Source organism: Myotis daubentonii, chromosome 18 (genome assembly GCF_963259705.1).
Source record: "Myotis daubentonii chromosome 18, mMyoDau2.1, whole genome shotgun sequence".
NCBI lineage: Eukaryota > Metazoa > Chordata > Mammalia > Chiroptera > Vespertilionidae > Myotis > Myotis daubentonii.
The window spans coordinates 1,850,234-1,867,210 of NC_081857.1; the positions used below are offsets into that span (position 1 = coordinate 1,850,234).

The 16,977-nt window shown below is 57.5% G+C and overlaps 1 protein-coding gene across 1 annotated transcript in view; it reads right to left on the minus strand.

Moving 5' to 3' along the window:
- Positions 1 to 1,151: 1,151 nt before the first annotated feature.
- The window catches only part of RGS5 (regulator of G protein signaling 5), a 36,619-nt gene continuing 20,793 nt past the window's right edge, over positions 1,152 to 16,977 (minus strand). Inside the window, exons 3-5 of the mRNA XM_059675134.1 lie at positions 11,946 to 12,007; positions 7,119 to 7,285; positions 1,152 to 5,429 (exon numbers count right to left, since the gene is read on the minus strand). Coding sequence (XP_059531117.1) covers positions 5,268 to 5,429; positions 7,119 to 7,285; positions 11,946 to 12,007 — 391 coding nt within the window. The 3' untranslated portion in view covers positions 1,152 to 5,267. The remainder of the gene's footprint in view (positions 5,430 to 7,118; positions 7,286 to 11,945; positions 12,008 to 16,977) is intronic.

Genomic DNA, 16,977 nt, shown 5'->3' on the forward strand with positions numbered 1-16,977 from the left:
GTGTGTGTGTGTGTGTGTTGGGGGGCGGGGGTTGGTTAAGGTGTTTGGGAAGCGATTTGTGGGTGAAATAATTCCCGAGACTGCTCACTGCGAACACGCAGCGCGGGGCGGGAGCTCTGAACGCCGGCTCTGCGTGGAGCCCGTTTGCCTGGGGTCCAACCAAGCATCTCCGCCGGCTGCCGGTGCACGGGGTCCCCTTGGGCGAGCGAACCGAGCAGCCTGGAGGGTATCGGTCTGACCTCTACGCCTGCTGCTGATTCACACAGTGGCCTGAGAGCCTCGCTCCACTGTGGGCGACACTTCCTGGTGGAAACTCTCAGAAACTCATCCACGATCATAAAAATGAAGAGAGAAAAAGAAGAATAAAAATGATTCAGGGGCCCTGCATCATGGCAACGGATGAGACGCGGTCAGAGACCAGCCAGGCCCTTGGGTCTGTCCAGCCACCCGTGTCCACAGGGGCCCCGTGGCCCCTCCTCCATAGACCTGTTCCCGTCCCCGCTTCTTTCTGAGGAAACGTGCTCCGCCCCCTCCCCCACATGCTCTCAGCCCTGCCACTAGCCCAGCGGTTCTCAGCCTGTGGGGCGCGACCCTTTGGGCGTCGAACGACCCTTTCACAGGGGTCGCCTAAGACCATCGGAAAACACATATATAATTACATATTGTTTTTGTGATTAATCATTATGCTTTAATTATGTTCAATTTGTAACAGTGAAATTGGGGGTCAGCACAACATGAGGAACTGTATTAAAGGGTCGCGGCATTAGATAGGTTGAGAACCACTGCCCTAGTCAATCAGGGCACCGAGCCCAGGGCCACAGAACTGAGCCCTGGGCAGAGGCGAGGGGATGGCTGTGCAGTGCCAGCCAGCACTGGAGCCATGGGACCTCGGGTGCTCTGCCGTCCTGGCTGGGAACAGCAGGGTCCCCCGGAATCCAAGGGAAAGCAGCCAACGGCGTGGAGAGAATGGGGCATGCGGCTGCTCCCGCTCTAGTCTGCCTGCTGGGCCTGTGAGGGTGGCGAGGGCGGGAGCTGTCCCAGCTGGTGTGGGGCTCCCCTGGCGGTAGAAGCACAGTGACCGGATAGGCCATCCATCTGAAGGGATTTTCCCTTAAAGAATGTTCAGGAGTCAGAAAGAACTCACACGAGGCTGTGGCCTGGGTACATATTTAATTAACATATGTGATCGGTTACAAAGTCATGCGGTGCCTTATTTACCGAAAAGCAGGAGTCACGCAGTACACAGTGTGTTAGACATAAAATCAGAAGATAAACAGAGTTCTTCCTAAATGAAATCTGACAATGGGTTTCCAAAACCTTCATTTCCAGCCTTGCTCCGAGCTGCGTCTCCTGAAGCTGAGTTGCCAGGTGCAGCATTTTGAACATTTAGTTCCCCGAATCCCGATACCGTGACTTAAATGCTCCAATTACTTTGGCCCAGTGACAAACCCCGCCGCACCCCCAGCCGCATGCTGCCCTGAGCGGGTTGGCACTTTCAGGGCATCGCAGCTCCGTCCAGTACAACCTGTGCGACGGGGCGAAGAGCGCGATGGCCAGGGAAGGCGGTCTGCTCTGCGACACCCGTCAGCACACCACGGACCTGACGTCCAGGACCTGCCGGTGGCCTGGGCCTTGGGTGTGGACACCTGGGTGTCAGAGTCCGCGCTCACCCGTTGCTGTCGATGGGGACAGTGGGCTCCAGGTCGCTTTTCTCTAAGCAAGACGCCCCAGGATTTCGAGTGGGGCTCCTCCCCGCTGTGCTGTCATGCAGTGCCTTCCCGCGACCTGCACCTGGTCCTGGACCGCGAGGGGAAGCTGCTTTTCAATCCCGAAGCCAGCAGCTCTGACCTGTCTCCTCCGTGGGCCCACACTCACTTCCTCACCACTTCCTCTCTCCTTCCCCTCTTCCCAGGACCCTTTCTCTCCCACGCCTGCTCTGTCCCAGACACAGGGTCAGGGCCTGCTGCAGGGAATGACTTCCCTGAGAAATGGTTAGCCTATTACGTGACTCTCCAGTGGTGGGATGTGTGAGGGGCGGGCAGCGTGGCAGAGCCCGGCGGGTGCTCGTTAGTTTACCGGACGGGCTGCTGGGCGGGTTTCCTTGAAGGTACTGTGTGGCTGGTGCTCATTCTCTGGGAGACAATGGTTGGCTCCCGGCTGACGGGAATGTGTGCCCATCAGCCCGGCCAGCGCAGGCTGCAGAGGGTCAGAGCGGGAGGCTGTCCTCGCAGAGCTCTTTGCTTTTGCTCTGATCTGCCGTCAGCGCCCGCTGTGCAGAGCGCCAGGCAGCCCTGAGCGGGATCCTTCCAGACGTCTGATTGTATTGGTTTGAAGGCAAAGTGATGGGACTGCCTTAGTGAGCTCTGGATTTCTGAAGGGGTCTGTCTGGGAGAAAGGACGTGTGTGGCAATGTGATTGTGTGTGCACACATGTATGAGTGTGAGTGTATGTGTGTGTGTGCATGTGTACGCACTCATGGGTGCATGTGTGGATGTATGTGTTGCGTGTGTGTGGGGAGTGAATGGCGTGTGTGTGTGTGTGTGTGTGTGTGTGTGTGTGAGTAGGGTGTTCATATGAACAAGTACTGCTTTAGTAGACAAACATGGAACACAGAATCCACAGTCTGAGTCTTGCTTCTGGTTCAACTTAAAACTACCTCAACCCAGGCAGAAAGACTCCGTGATGGCGTCCCTGGCCGAACCCTGTTCCCCCAAGAAGGAGACACGATGCCCCCCGCTCCCCTGACCACTGTCTGCACCCAGGCCGACTGGCTGTGCCTGCGCCCTCCGCACCGCCCTCCTTCCCCAGGGGGTGTCCTTGGGGAGGGGTTGGAGGGCGGAGCCACGGAGAAGCAGGTGGTGCACAGTTTCTTTCCCGGGAAGGGCATCCTAGGTTGTCTAACTGCCCAGAATAAAAGAATGTATTGTCTTTGTGTTACCATGGAGATGTCTAGTAACACAGTTTTTCTTTTTTCTCTTTTTTCTAAGTTTAAAAATACTTCCAAAAGATTTCAAAGACATTTTCTAGGGCAACTTTGATGTGTCTGCAATTTTTATTAGGGGGTGTGATATCTGTATTCCTCATTGTATTCATACAGTGAAGAGCTTCGTGTGTGTGTGTGTGTCTATGGCTTGACATTTTAAATCGTATGTACATGTATGTACCCATGTCACTGTGTGCCTGGAAGGTGTTCCTTTCTCTGTAGCCTCCATAGCTGCCCTCGGGGTCTCCCGCCTCTGCCTCCAGGGGTCAGCGTGTGCAAGGTGAACGACAAGTCCATACACTGGCAGGGCAGGGCGCGCGGTCCACCGGGTTCCGACAGCCCACGTCTGTCACTGGAGCCTCTGGGCAAGCCCTACAATATCTAGCTGATTCTCTGGGCATTTTCAAACATATGCATAACATATCTGAATTTTTAAGTAAATTTAAAATTTTCTTAAAAATGTTTTGGCATCCAAGGGAAAATGACTGGCCTTGCCCCTTGGCTGCTGGCTTCCGGCTGTGTGAGAAGGCGAAGGGCTGGGATTTAACGGCAGGTGTGGACTCGGGGGAGGAGGCGCCAGAGGTCCCCGAGCGGCTGCCCTGCTGTGCGGTCGCCTTCATGACCGAGGCGTGTGACCTGGCCCTACTGTCCAGGGCTGTGACAGCGTGTCCTTGAAGGGGCTTTCTTGACAAATGTGACCACTCACTCCACAGGGACGAGGCTGGCAGTGGCCTGCGCCGCCCGTGCAGCCTGGCAGCGGGCAGAAGGCTCTGGCTGCGAGGCAGCCTTCGAGGGGACAGGAACAGGAGGAATCTCCCCACACCCTCCTGCAGGCGGATGCGGTGACATAACGGCTTCATGCTCCTGCTCTGAGGGAACAGCTGCCACAGGGGCTGCAAACGTGGGAACCAGGAGCGCGAAAGACACGGGAAGGAGAGGGGCGGGCGCCAGCACGGAGCCAGGGGACCCTCTGCGGAACAGTCAGGATTTCATAGCCCTTCCCAGCACGTTCTCGTGGAATTCACTCAGCGGCCTCACCTAGTCACCCTCTTACTGGGTGATTCTCCTTATCACTCCGTCAGGTAAATGATGACTCATCCAATCTCACCTACTGAAGCGAAGACGGACCACCCAGGACTCACACAGCGGAATGCGGAATGAGGTGTGAACTCAGCAGGCTGCACGGGCAGCCGAGGCGGGCGGGGCTGTGCGTACTGTGGTGGCAATTCACTAACACGGCAGAACAGGGGGGGATGGGGCGGCTAAAGGGGTGTTACTTGGCAAAACGCAGGGTATTTTAAAGCTCTCGCTCACTTACAAACCCCCACATCAGTCAAGTGCACCTTCCAAAGACAACGGGGTGTTGTCATCGGCATTTACGAACAGACAGCAGCCAGGACGTCAGTCACTCCAGGGGATGGCGTTTCCCGGTTTCGTAGCCAGCCCCCTGGACGTTGGGGATAAACAGCAACTGCTTTAGTTCGCGTTCTGGTGTTGAAATGTCAGACTTTTATATGGGCACGGATTGGAAACAACGCGAACATGGAAGCTGTGCGCCCACACGCTGGAGAAGAGCTGCAGCTATGACAGAGCCCGTTGCCGATCTCAGGTCATGGATTTCATACAGAATTTGGAACTTTATGGGGGTGTCTGGGGAGGCGTGGGGAAGAATTGGTATCGATGTGCTCACATAGATGATGTACAAACACAACCTATTCCTGATTGTATCTCTTGCTTATAACCTCCAGCTACATGAAGATTCTCTAAGGGGAAGATCAACATTTTAAATAACTTGCATAAGAAATTGGATAGTGGCTGCCTCATAAAACTCTTGCCAGCTTTTACTAACCAAGGTCAGAAATCATTTGGCGGGTGACGCCCCGGATCAGAATTCAAACAACAAGACCCGTGACCTCCCTGCAGCCAGCCTCCACCCTGTGCTTTGCCAGACCAAGGCGGGGCGGTCCCTGCCTTCCCAACGCGGCCGCGCTCAGCGCTGCCCGCGCTTCCTATGGTCCCTTGCCTTGGGCAGAACTTGCCCGTGCTGATCGGGTTTGGCAGCAGCGCGCTCTCAGGCATATGATCTGAGTGGCGCGTAGTGAGGAGTGCAGGCAGGACGAGGACACTGGGAAAGAAGCCTTTCGGACAATGCTGGCAGAGCGTGTGAGCCGCCCGGCCCCGGTGGGTGTCGGGGAGCAGAGCCCGGAGGGAGGAGAGTCGTCTGCTGGGAACGCAGGGGTCGTGGAGGAGCAACTCACAGGACGACTCTCCGGCCGCTGCACGGCTACTTCATGAACTCCTGATAGAACTCGGAGCGCACGAAGCGGGGCAGCGAATCCTTCTCCATCAGGGCGTGCACCCTCTTCTGGGCCACGTCGAAGCTGCTGGGCGAGGGCTCCACCAGGTTCCTCACTGTGATGTCCTTGGTGAAGTGGTCGATGTTCACCTGCGGGCAGCAGACAGCCGGTCAGGGCGGGCAGGGACGGGGACTTCCCCCGGAGAGTGAGGACGGTGCTTCTACTTCCTAGGTCGTGGGGAAGGCCACTCGGGTTAGGACGCGGCCAGTTAGACACGCACCGGGCGTCAGCCTTTCCTCTGCGGGGTGGGGGTGGGGGTGCCTGTCTGTGTGAAGGTGAAGTGGCTTCTTCACGGTCACAGAGCTAAGGGGTGTGTTTGAATCCATGGGTCTCGCCTGGAGGCAGGCCGTTTAGTGAGGCCTCGGTCCTTAGACGGGCACCACCTGCTGGTGCTGGTAACTCAGCCAGGTCCTACCCATGTTGAAACTGCATTCCCAGGGCCTCGTTTCCTGACAACACCCATGTTTGCATGAGGGACTTGAGAACGTTTTCCAGGAGCCCTCGCCTGGATTCCATGAAGAGGAACGGAGTTGGTGGGAAGGCAGGTTAGATTGGGGAATCCCAGGTAGTAGGGAACTGTGTGTCAGATTTAACACGGAACTCATGTCCGTGATGACATCATGAAGAGAGACTCATGCTGGCAGGGAAAGTGTGGCCAGCGCCCTGGCTCCTCCTCACAGGCTGGGAGGCTGAGGGCGGCGGGGGAGGCCTGCAGAGGAACTCAAGCTAATTTCCACCGCAGCATGGAACCCCGTAATCTCCAGGACGCTCTCTCCCCCGCCCCTTGACCCACAGGCCCCTACACACCGTGCTCCTCCCTGCAGCTTCTAGAGGGGCTCACCTGTGGGTAGTAAGGTCTACACTTGGTCCATACATTCAAACATCCGCCTCTAAACAGGATTAGCGATGACTTATTCATAACCAGAGTCTGGAGAACATATGGAGGAAAGGGATATCGGGGGAGCCCCTCGCACCACCTAGAGAAGATGGCTGCCCACCTGTGGGGCTCCTCGGACCACGCGGGGCTGGCTGCAATCCCCGGCTGGGTTAAGGAATGCAACGTGGTCCTAGAGATCTGACCCAGCACCGAGCACAGCTGTGCTGTGGTGTCCTGAGTCCACACAGAGCAGGTATCTGGCCCCAGAGCTTTTCTGAAATCAACACATCTGGTTGTTGGTGGCCAATTGATGGTAGCCTGTCTTCCAACTGTGCCATCTGGCGACAATCTGACTTCCATGAGCAGGCACCCTGCTGCCCTGACCAGAGTATAAATGCATAAATGGGGGTGTAGACAAAGGGATGAGGAGGGTGGAGGGGAAAATGAGTTTACATGGGAAGAAAGGGAAGGGAAGGGGAAGAGAGAAATGATAGGAGGTAGGAACACTCACTAGTGTTAACTAGTTGGGACGCTGACGCGTGTGTTTTCACATCCACAGCTTATTGCCATCCTGACAGCCCTGCCAGGTGTCTTCATTCCCCCTTTTCGCGAAGGAGGGCACTAGGTTCGGAGGGACCCGCTGATTCATTCAAGACCACACTCGGGTGTCATTGCTGCTGCTGCTGAGTGAGACCACACTGCCTGCGCGTCCAGGCAGGATGAGTCCCAGCTGCTTGGCCACACTGCTCCGCCCCTGCACCCAGTAGGTGCTCAAGAAAGGTGGCCACGCCCCGTCAGAGTGGCCTCGGGCTGCAGACCTTTTCCTAGGTGTGACCCCTTCCTGGGACATCGCTGAGGGAGCCTCACAGACCACGCTCACCCAGCGCCCCCCTGGACCCACCTCTTTAGGGGCCTCGGTCTGGATGAACTCTTCATAAATTTTCTTCGCCTTCTCCGCCATCTTGGCCGCCGACTTGGTCTTCTTGAAGTCCTCACAGGCCATCCAGAACTCTAAGTTCTCCTCACTGAATTCAGACTTCAGGAAGCTCTTGAAGCTGGCGAGTCCATCTAGCAAGGAAGAAAGCCATGGAGGAAACGGACCCAGTACCTACCATCTCCCTGTGCCCTGTCTCTCACCCGCCTGTCACCTTCTGTCCGTCCCTGTCCTGCTGACTGGCCTGGGCTTCCTTACTGCCGATCTCTGTCCCTTACGGAGGAGCCTTACAACTGTGAACGCGTGGACTTCCCATTACGCACCCAGGAGGCAGGAGTAATTAATATCCTATCTTCCGGCTGAGGCCAGAGCGGCTCAGTAAGTGCCCTTAGTAACCAACTGGCAGGTGGCGGAGCTGGGGTGTCAGGCGGGTGTCCGTGTTGCGAGAGGCTGACCAGCGTAGGCATCCAGGACGCTGTGACCTGGTGCACTTGGCACTCGCTCGCTTAGGGTTCCTTTAGAAACTGCACTGGAAACGGATTGGCAGTGAAAGTGGCAGGAACACTGACGACCGCCCCGTTCTCTCTTTCTACAGGTGCTGTCTGCGCAGGTCAGGCGCTAGGATGAGTCGTTATAAGTAAACAGACGGTTCTGCCAAAGGGAGCGGGGGGAATCTGGGGAAGTAGGGATAGATGAAGAAACACAAAAGGCATGCAACAGTGAAGGGGACACCAGGAGGACGAGGAGCAGTGACAGAGGGGCCTCCCCGCCCCCGAAGGAGGGGCCGGCTGTTCAGGCCTGAAGGGGGTGGGAGCAGCGAGGACTGTGCCACCGAGCAGCGACCAGGCCAGCACTCACACATCGGTCTTTAAAACGTGTTAAAGGTACAGCCACACACAGACACGGGCCTGGGCCTGCCTGAGCCCGATGCCTGCCTTTGCTGGTTTGTTGCTTGTGCCCTACCCTCCACTGTAACCGCCACGCGGCAGGCAGCAGCGCGGTGAGGGAGGAGGCGCCAGCACGGAATAAAGGGACTCGCGTCTTCATGATCCCCCTCCTCTTTCGAGCTGACCGACTCTCTACAAACACAGATCTCAAACAGCGATTCTAACAAGTCTGCATAGAGTCCACGTCGTCCATTTAGCACCTCAGGAAGGTCCCCAAGGGAGGAGCAGAGGTGCCAGCTGCACTGGCAGCCACGGTGACACGCGGCCCTCCCGGCGGAGCGGGAGTGACTGTCCCAGGACATCGGGGCCGGTTTCCCCCTCACTGGCCCCATCAGCAGGCCTTCCGCAAGCTCGTAGCTCTGGCTGGGAACATTTTCCTACTGAATTCATTTCCTTTCACCTAATTTCATCTGTTTCCCATTCCTCAAGTTGGTCTCCTCCTTTTCACAGACTGTCCCTGTGTTAGTCGCTGCCAAGCACAGGGATTTCTACAACGGGCTGCAGCTCCGTGAGGGTTGAACCAGGACAGATGGGGTCCTGCTGTCAACGTCGCGTCTGGATACGTTCAGGGTCTCCGTGTCCCGCCAAGTCCCTGCAACCGCGTCCACCTCTATCGGGGCGGGATGGCTCCGCGATAGTGAGCCTGGGCCCGGGCACCGTGACCTGGATTTCAACAGACACTCGCATGTCACCCCCTCCCTGTGCTGACCCTGAAACACAGCTCCACTGAACACCTGAGAGTACGCCTGGCGAGGGCAGCTCTGATAAGCAATGTCCTCTAGGAGCCTGGCTGGAAAGTCACTTACAACCGTCTCACATGGTGGCCCGGGCAGTAGGCGGCTCCCTCTCTCCCTCTCATTGCCTGCGGCTCGCTGCAGCCCAGGGCCATGCTGTCACCCGCTGTGCTGCGGGAGCCAGGCCCGCTTCTCCCCTCACCGTTCTCTGTTTCCTTTTTGTTTGTTCGTTTGTGTTAATCCTCACCTGAGGATATTTTTCTCAATGATTTTAGAGAGAGTGGAAGGGAGACAGAGAGAGGGAGAAAGATGCGAGAGACACATCGACTGGTTGCCTCCTACATGCACCCTGACCAGGTTTGGAACCTGCAACTCAGGTACGTGCACTTGACTGAGAATCGAACCCTCGACCCATCAGTGCGGGGCCGACTCCCTAACCACTGAGCTACTGTCCAGGGCTCATGTTTCTTAAACAAAGGTGTCAGGTAGTCCCTGTGGGAATGGGAACCTTCCCAGGCACTTTCCAGATGCCAGGAAGTGCGGACGGGACAGCCTGCTGAGTTCTCACAGGATCGGCTCTGAGGCCGGAGGACACAGCCTCCCTGAGTCTGCGGCCAATTTCCTGCCGTAGCTCCATCGGGCACTCGGAGTCATTCTGCCTCTTTGTAAAAGGGAGAGAGAAAATTCCAGTGCCCCACTCACTATTCATCCTGAGGACAGCGCCAGGATTCCCAGACGATGCTCACAACGGAATGAGCTGGAAATACCCGTCTGGGCCTGGGCGCTGACGTCGCGGCGCGCACTGAACCCCACAATATTATTTCAAGGATTTTTGTCCACAGGCGCACTTTAAGCCCGGAATCATGCAATGGCTTTGTGCTCTGTTGGTCTGGGGGTGTTTAAAGCTGTTCTTTCCTCATCTGGCTTCTGAGGATTCCCTGGCGGCCCCTTACGAGGACCCTCTGACACCTTCCCCCCTCGTACCTTTCCCTCTTTAACCTCTGGCTCATTCCTCAGAGATGCTCTCCGTTACTCCTGGGGAAGTCCTAGTGGGTCTGACTTTAACAGACTCCAGACCACATGTCTCTATTCTGCAAGCAACACACGTCTCTTCTTTGCCCATCCCAGCCCCCTGCCCACTCCACACGCCAGTAGAGTGCCCTCCCCACATTCCTGACCATCTGCACAGCCTCCGGACACCTCCTGGCACACCTGGTCAGGCATCACTGCCGAGGAAGCCCAGACCCGCCTGGTCCTCCCCTGGGAACCTGGGCTGTGACGTCGGCGACAATCCCAGAGCCGCCCTAATGAGTGGGCCACACACACATGCACATATCTCTTCCCCTCTGAGACGCAGAAACTATCACTGCAGAATCTCTGGCCTTAAGCTCACACCGGTTTGCAAACTGAAAGACTTCAGTCCCTCAGCGGATGCTGAGGAGTTATCACTAACTGCCGCACTCACCTTCCCCATCTTCTCATCCCAGTAGCTTCATCCCCCAAAGCCTAAACCACAAGCTTACCGCCCTCAGCACCTGCATGGCTGAAACGGACCGTGCGCATAAATAACACCCTTCTCCTCAGTGGTTTTGACAACATGGAAATAGTTCTGCTAATTCTCAGGTTTCTGGACACTAGCAATAAACGCCCGGCCCCGGGCACCTAGCTCACAGTGCTTCACACTGCCGCCTGCCAGCTGGCTGCCGACCCAGAGCCCCTGCCGAAGACAGTGAGGAAGTCGGCTGATAAACATGAATGTTTTCCTCTTCGTTGACCTCATGGAATTTTGGGCTCCAGAAGCAACAGAATTCATTGTCACCCATTAAGTCACTAAACATTTATTGGGCACTTTATAGGTCAGGGCAGGACACTCTGTTCAGCACAAACCGTAAAAAGAATCAACAATGATTGAGAAAGTTCCAGATTGGAAGAGTTGGTGTTTTGCCTTGAGATGTTGAGCTGGTAAGCAGAAACTTTCCCACCCAAACAAGATAAAATGTCCGTATACAGTTGAACACACATTATTTGTTACATACTCTGCCCATTAGTCATGAAGATCCCGTGAAAAGGTTTGTAAATCCTTGTTTTCGCAAAGCATCAAACAAAATGTCACATTCCATTCTTGCGGTGAAGATGCGGAAATATGGGTTAGATATCTTAGGTAGAATAATGTCTAGCGTGAACTATTCAACAAATATTTATTTTCCGCATACTGTGCACTTCCTGTTGTAAAATAATGGGGGTCAGAAGGCCAAGGCCAGGCTGCCCAGCAGTTTGTAATCTATAGGAGGAGGGGAACGACTCTAAACGGAATACAGAGTAGCACATGTTGAGCTGAGTGGCCAGCGTGAAGGGGCACAGACAATGTGCGGACAAGTGTGTCTGGAAGCTCAGAGGGCGGGAAGGGCAGGCCCCGAGATGCACTTTGACAGGAGAGGGAGGTTCCCGCAGGAAAGGTGTGATGCAAAGCAGTGCCTGCAAAGGGCTCGCCCGTGGGAAGCCGGGAAAGCCGGCCGACGGGGCAGGCAGTGTGATGGCAGACCAGCCAGAGCACCGTGGAGAGTCTTGAACATTGGAAATGGCACTCGATCCCGTCAGCCTTGGGAATGCGCGGGATATGGGTCAGGGGAAGTGTGCCCACGTGCGCTGGCATTGCCTGGGCAGCAGTTCTCGCTGACACCTCAGTCATGCCTGGAATGAAGCTCTGATAGGCACACTGCCAGCGGGGAAGCCGGGCTGGGCCGTCACAGCCCCGGTCAGAGGGTCACAGAGCATGAGCAGCGCCCGGGCCCCACGCCTACGGGCTGACCCTGCGCTCAGCCCTTATTGCCCACCACAAGGCTCAGCTGCAAGGACAGGGCCTCCCTTCCTGATGAACATACTAAGGGCACACGGCCAGGACACGGGCACACAGGGCGGCGGACATGACATGAGCGTAAGCTGGCTCTCGGGACACTCACCCTCCTGTCCTCACCACACCCCTCGGCACCCTCCCTTGCTGAGGTCGCTTTGGAAATTTTAAGAAACGACAAAGTCAGGGGGAAAGGACGCGGCCTTGGAAGGCGTCCCCGCCTCCGGCCCTCGCGGCTCTGTCAGACCCAGTGGGGACTTACAGCTGCTCTGCAGGAGCTTGTCCAGGGAGTCGCGCCACTGCAGGGCCTCCTCCAGCGACGGCCTGGGTCAGGGAGACAGAATGAGGCGACGCCGTTAGTGGGCACAGACTCCAGCAGCCAGGCCTGTCCACAGCCCAGGGAGCCGGAGCTGTTCTCCTGCCCACACTGCGTTTGCTGAGGGGCTGCCCTCAGCGTCTGTCTGTACACGTTCACCTCTTTTTGGACAATTTGGTCAGGTCTGTCCCTTCTTAGACGTGGAGTCTATTCACCATGGAGCTGTGGGGTGTTCGTGTACATTCACGGAAGTGTTTTTTCCTAAACGTAACAATGAAAGCCTGGGTCCACGCAGGGATGCGCCCATGTTCTCGTCTCACAGTGCCCGCCAGCCACCTGGCTCGGCCCGCGAAGGGCACGGCCGCCACAGCAGGGCCGCCGCCACCTCCTCGGGCCTCTGGACGATGGGACGTCTCTGTGGCAAGTCCACACTTTAAAAATCTGGGTGCGTTTTCCCTGCCCAGTGAGGACAGGCTAGTGCCTGAGCAAGGGCCCCTCTTCTGAGGGGCAGTGTGGTTCCCCCAAGAGCAGGAGCGGCACAGCCCTCCTGGCGGGCTCCCAGGAGACCAGCCAGTGCCTGACTTCCCCGCGGGTGGTCACGGTCAGGCTGGGCTGGCTGGGGCCTCCTGGCTGGGGCCTCCTGGACTCACCTGCTCTAAGGCTCAGGTTACAACGTGACTTCCTCATCCTCACATCGCATCAAGGCAGACTAACCAGGCCTTCCTGAGCATAGTGAAGCCAGTTAAAGGCGTTTTTCCTAAATAGGAGTTTCCTTAGCTCTTGTGTACCTATAGCTCAGACAGTCCAGGAAAACTCCTGCTTCTGGTTTTAAACACAGCATCTTAGGGCTTTAATTGTTCAGACTGGCAGTGAGGTTGATGAGGGGATGCTACCACTCGCTTTGCTGCCTGAGCTAAAGTGCTAGAATAACTTGTTCGCATCTCGCTGCCTACCGGCAGAACATGTACAGATTTGGAGTCACAATTCTGTGACTTTTCATAGAGTTTTAAGTTTTTACTACTGAGAGTAGCAATTCTGGTGAAATACCATTAGGGGTTTCTTCTTTTTTCCTGGCAAGAATCTTAGGCATCATAGATCAAAAATGCAGTGCTCATTTTGGGAATTTAATTCTGCAAGCGACCCCCTTCCCGCCCTGGGTGCTGGAGTGCAGGAGGGGACGGGGTGGGAAGCGGGCTTGCCAGTGTATCCCTTTATTTTTCTGCCTCATTTTTTTCTACCCAGAAAAGGACCTGGTTCTTAGTGGCCTGAACCCTCCTGGCTCTCTGTGCCCCCTCTCCGCCTCCCCCCGCACCCCCTGAGAGCCTGTCCTGTTCTGCTTGATTCACACTGACATTTCTGACCAGGCTTCCACACCTTCCCTCCCTCCACGGTGGGCGAGGTGTTGCATGTTCTAGAAGCCCACCGAGCCTCCGTGGACCGTGGGTAGATACAGCAGGACACGAAACCACTGGATGAAAGAGACAGGCCTGCCTCACACCGGGTCCTCCCTGATTATGTGAAGCGACATCACCGCCCCTGTCCTTGTCCATGTGATTAAATTCTTGGAAAGGACACGTGCACAGCCCACTCAGGGGCTGGATTAGTGCAAACTGATCTGGGGATGCAGCCACACAAGACTCATGCCCGCGGCCCGCAGCCCAGGCTGCGATGAGCGCGGGGGGAACAGGCTCGTCCTGCCCGATTCTCAGAATCTGCGGCCTCGTTAAAGCTGACTTCTTCGGAAACAACATGGATGCAGCTCTGATGACCTCCGAGGGCGCTGGTCCGCAAGGCTGTGGCTGAGTGCGGCCTGGAGTGCGCCTCCTGCGGGTGTGGGCGGGGGAGCTTCCCAGGGAAAGAAACAGGCGTGAGAGCCAAGCGGCCGGCGAAGGCCACACTGTCCTGTGGGTCTAACAGCCAGGTGCGCGCTGGGGCAGGTGCTTGCTGCGGGTAGGTGCGCGCTGGGACAGGTGCGCGCTGCCCATCCTGAGAGCCCCCCACCCCGGGGTGCCTGCAGCACTAGCCTGCCCCCGGCCACTAGGACATAAATGAACAAGGGTTCCGTTTGCCCACAGGGAGTCTGGGCGAGGAGAGCCACAGTAACCCAGAACTTCGACAGGAAGCGTTTTAGCCGAGAACGACCCTGCAGCTCTGCCCTGACGAGGGGCGCCCCACCAGGCCTTCCCCCTCTCTGGGCACCAGGGCTCCTCTCGGTGTTCCACATCCACAGCCTCTCACCCGCCTAAGCCCGTCTGGCAGTGTCCCCACAGGCTCCCGCCCTCGGCAGGGAAAGGGCCTCGGCTCACTCCCTGGCACGTGTCAGTGCTCACTCTGCTCTCACAGGGCCCCGCAGAGCGGGCTGCGCAGGACTAGTCTCTCGTCCGTGAACAGTGACCGAGCCCCCCAGGGCCGGCAGCGACCGGCACCGAGGACGGGGAGCAGGTGAAAGCACCGGCCACTGCTGACGTCGATCTGGCCGGCACAGCGTGCGGACGGACACACTCCAGACCTGTCCACAGGCCGGGCGCCCCCTGTGCGTGGGCTCAGTCTGGAGTTACTAAGCGGGAAAACAACAGCCAGAGAAACGGAGTTAAAAATGGGTGACCCGGCAGGGAGAGAAGGAGCCTGGAGAGTGTAACCTAAGCGGCAGGAACAGTGACATACGGTGGGTGCTATAAGCCACGAGGAGAGACACGAGTGCCTGCAAACTGCATCGATGTGGCTGTTCATTTGCGGGCTGTTCACGGTGAGGACCGTGGCCGACACTGAGGGATGCTCCAGGAGACGGGGGGGGGGGGGGGGAGTGGAGCCTCGGGGGAAGAGACACGGGGTCCGGGGGGCCAGTGAGGGAGCTGGTGCTCAGGCGGCCGACAGTGGGCAGAGTCAAATGCTGGGGGGCAGGGGGAGCAGTGGGCGACTTTAAACCTGACGAGGAGGAGTCAGAGGGGAGGCTAGGACAGCGACCTTCCAGGCCCAGAGGTGCCCAACAGAAAGAGAGAAAAGGCCGGCACCGAGGGCGGGGGGCCTGGGCCGAGGGCTGAGGGCAGAGGGGCGGGAGGGCAGGGGGCGGAGAGGGGGTGTAGAGGGCGGGGGACGGGGGCTGGTGCCGAGGGCAGAGGGCAGGGGGTGGGAGGGCATTGTTCAGAGTGGACGGGCACCTGTCCCAGTGGGAGGGTCCAGGGGGACAGAGCGATTAGCCAGTCTGAACCTGGCAGGGGAGCTGGCTTGGGGGTCGGGACAAAGGCAACTTTTTTCTATTTTTTTCCATGATTCAATATTCTTTTTCCCAATGAGAAGAATAAAGATATATCCAAAAAGTAGAAAATGCTTGTTTAAAAAAGGTTGCTTTTTTAGCGGATGAGGGGGTTAAAAATACCATCAGGTTTATTTTACCCTCTGAGGTTTATTTCTGCTCTGGGAGAAGAACATGAGTGAAAAACAATTCAGAGGAATGTTAAAGTGGGGGCAGAGGCCGCGGGAGGACACGGTGCAGTCCTGTCCCGTTGGCTGGGAATGCGCCCCCTAGGAGGGGGCGGCTGGGCCGGGCCGCGAGCTCAGTGGGAACGGTCTCCGGGGACAGGACAGATTTTCCAAAGCAATTCCAACTCCTCAGGAAGACGGGGAGGACAGGAGAACGGTCCCGCAGCAGCTCAGGTTTTCTCCCAAAGCTGCTCTGCCCGGGCCCTGGGCACCGAATGGACCCATGGCTGCGGGCGTTAGGGCAGAGCATTGAGGCGGACTGTGGTCCGGGGTTCATTGTAAAACGAATTCCAGAGGCCAGTGAGCACCACCTCGCTCGCTTCAAAACAGACTCTCTGGCCCCAGCCGGTGTGCCTCAGTGGATAGAGCGTCGGCCTGAGGACCAAAGGGTCCGGGTTCGATTCCGATCAAGGGCAGGTGCCTCAGTTGCAGGCTTCTCCTTGGCCCAGGCCCTGGCCAGGCGCGTGCAGGAGGCAACCAGTCGATGTGTCTCTCTGGCATCGATGTTTCTCTCTGTCCCTCCCTCTCTCTTCCACTCTCTCTAAAAATCAATGGAAAAATATCCTCGGAGGAGGATTAACAACAACAAACAAACCGGACTCTGACCAGCTGCTGCTGCGGAACGAGGTGCCTGCTCACGGGACTGGCGCCCCTTCCTAAACGCGGGAAACTGCCCCTCTGAGGCTGGGGAGCTGGGAAGTGACGAGAACAGGAGGAGGGAGAGGCCACGCAGGCGAGGGAGAACGATGAAAAAGGAGGACCTGTCGGCTCCCACCAGGCCAGCCTGTTCAGTCCAAGGTCATTTGAACAAAGAAAAGCTGGGCCAATGGATACAGTTGATGACGTTAAAAAGAAAGGGCGGCTAAAAGGGAGTCCTGTATTTTTACACGCGGCTGCGGTGCCTCCGGTGTGCGGGCAGAGGAGAGATGGGCTTCGAGTCCATCTGGCCTGCCTCCTCCGGGCTGACCTCCTGCACGGCCCCTCCGGGCGCTCAGAGGGCAGGCGCTGGGTGTCCCGGCAGGACAGGCTGCGGCTGCAAGGCCAGCGTGTGAATGCTGCCCTGCTGAGCTATTGAGGAGCCAGTGCCGGGGAGCCGGCGTCCCTGACAAGATGCCTGAGTCTTTAGACCTACACCGTGTGTGTGTGTGTGTGTGTGTGTGTGTGTGTGTGTGTGGTGGGGGTGGGGGTGGGGGCCGCCGGCAGAAGCCCAGGCGGGGATACTGGGTTCGGGCGGGGAGAGACTGAGCGCTGTGCAGGACATGGAAAGACCTGGATGAGTGCACATCCTCCAGCAAGGAGCAGTCTGTGCCCCTCCGCTGGGCCTGGCACTGTCTGCCCCTGCACTGGGCTGGGCACTGTCTGCCCCTCCGCTGGGCTGGGCACTGTCTGCCCCTCCGCTGGGCCGGGCACTGTCTGCCCCTCCGCTGGGCCGGGCACTGTCTGCCCCTGCACTGGGCTGGGCACTGTCTGCCCCTCCGCTGGGCCGGGCACTGTCTGC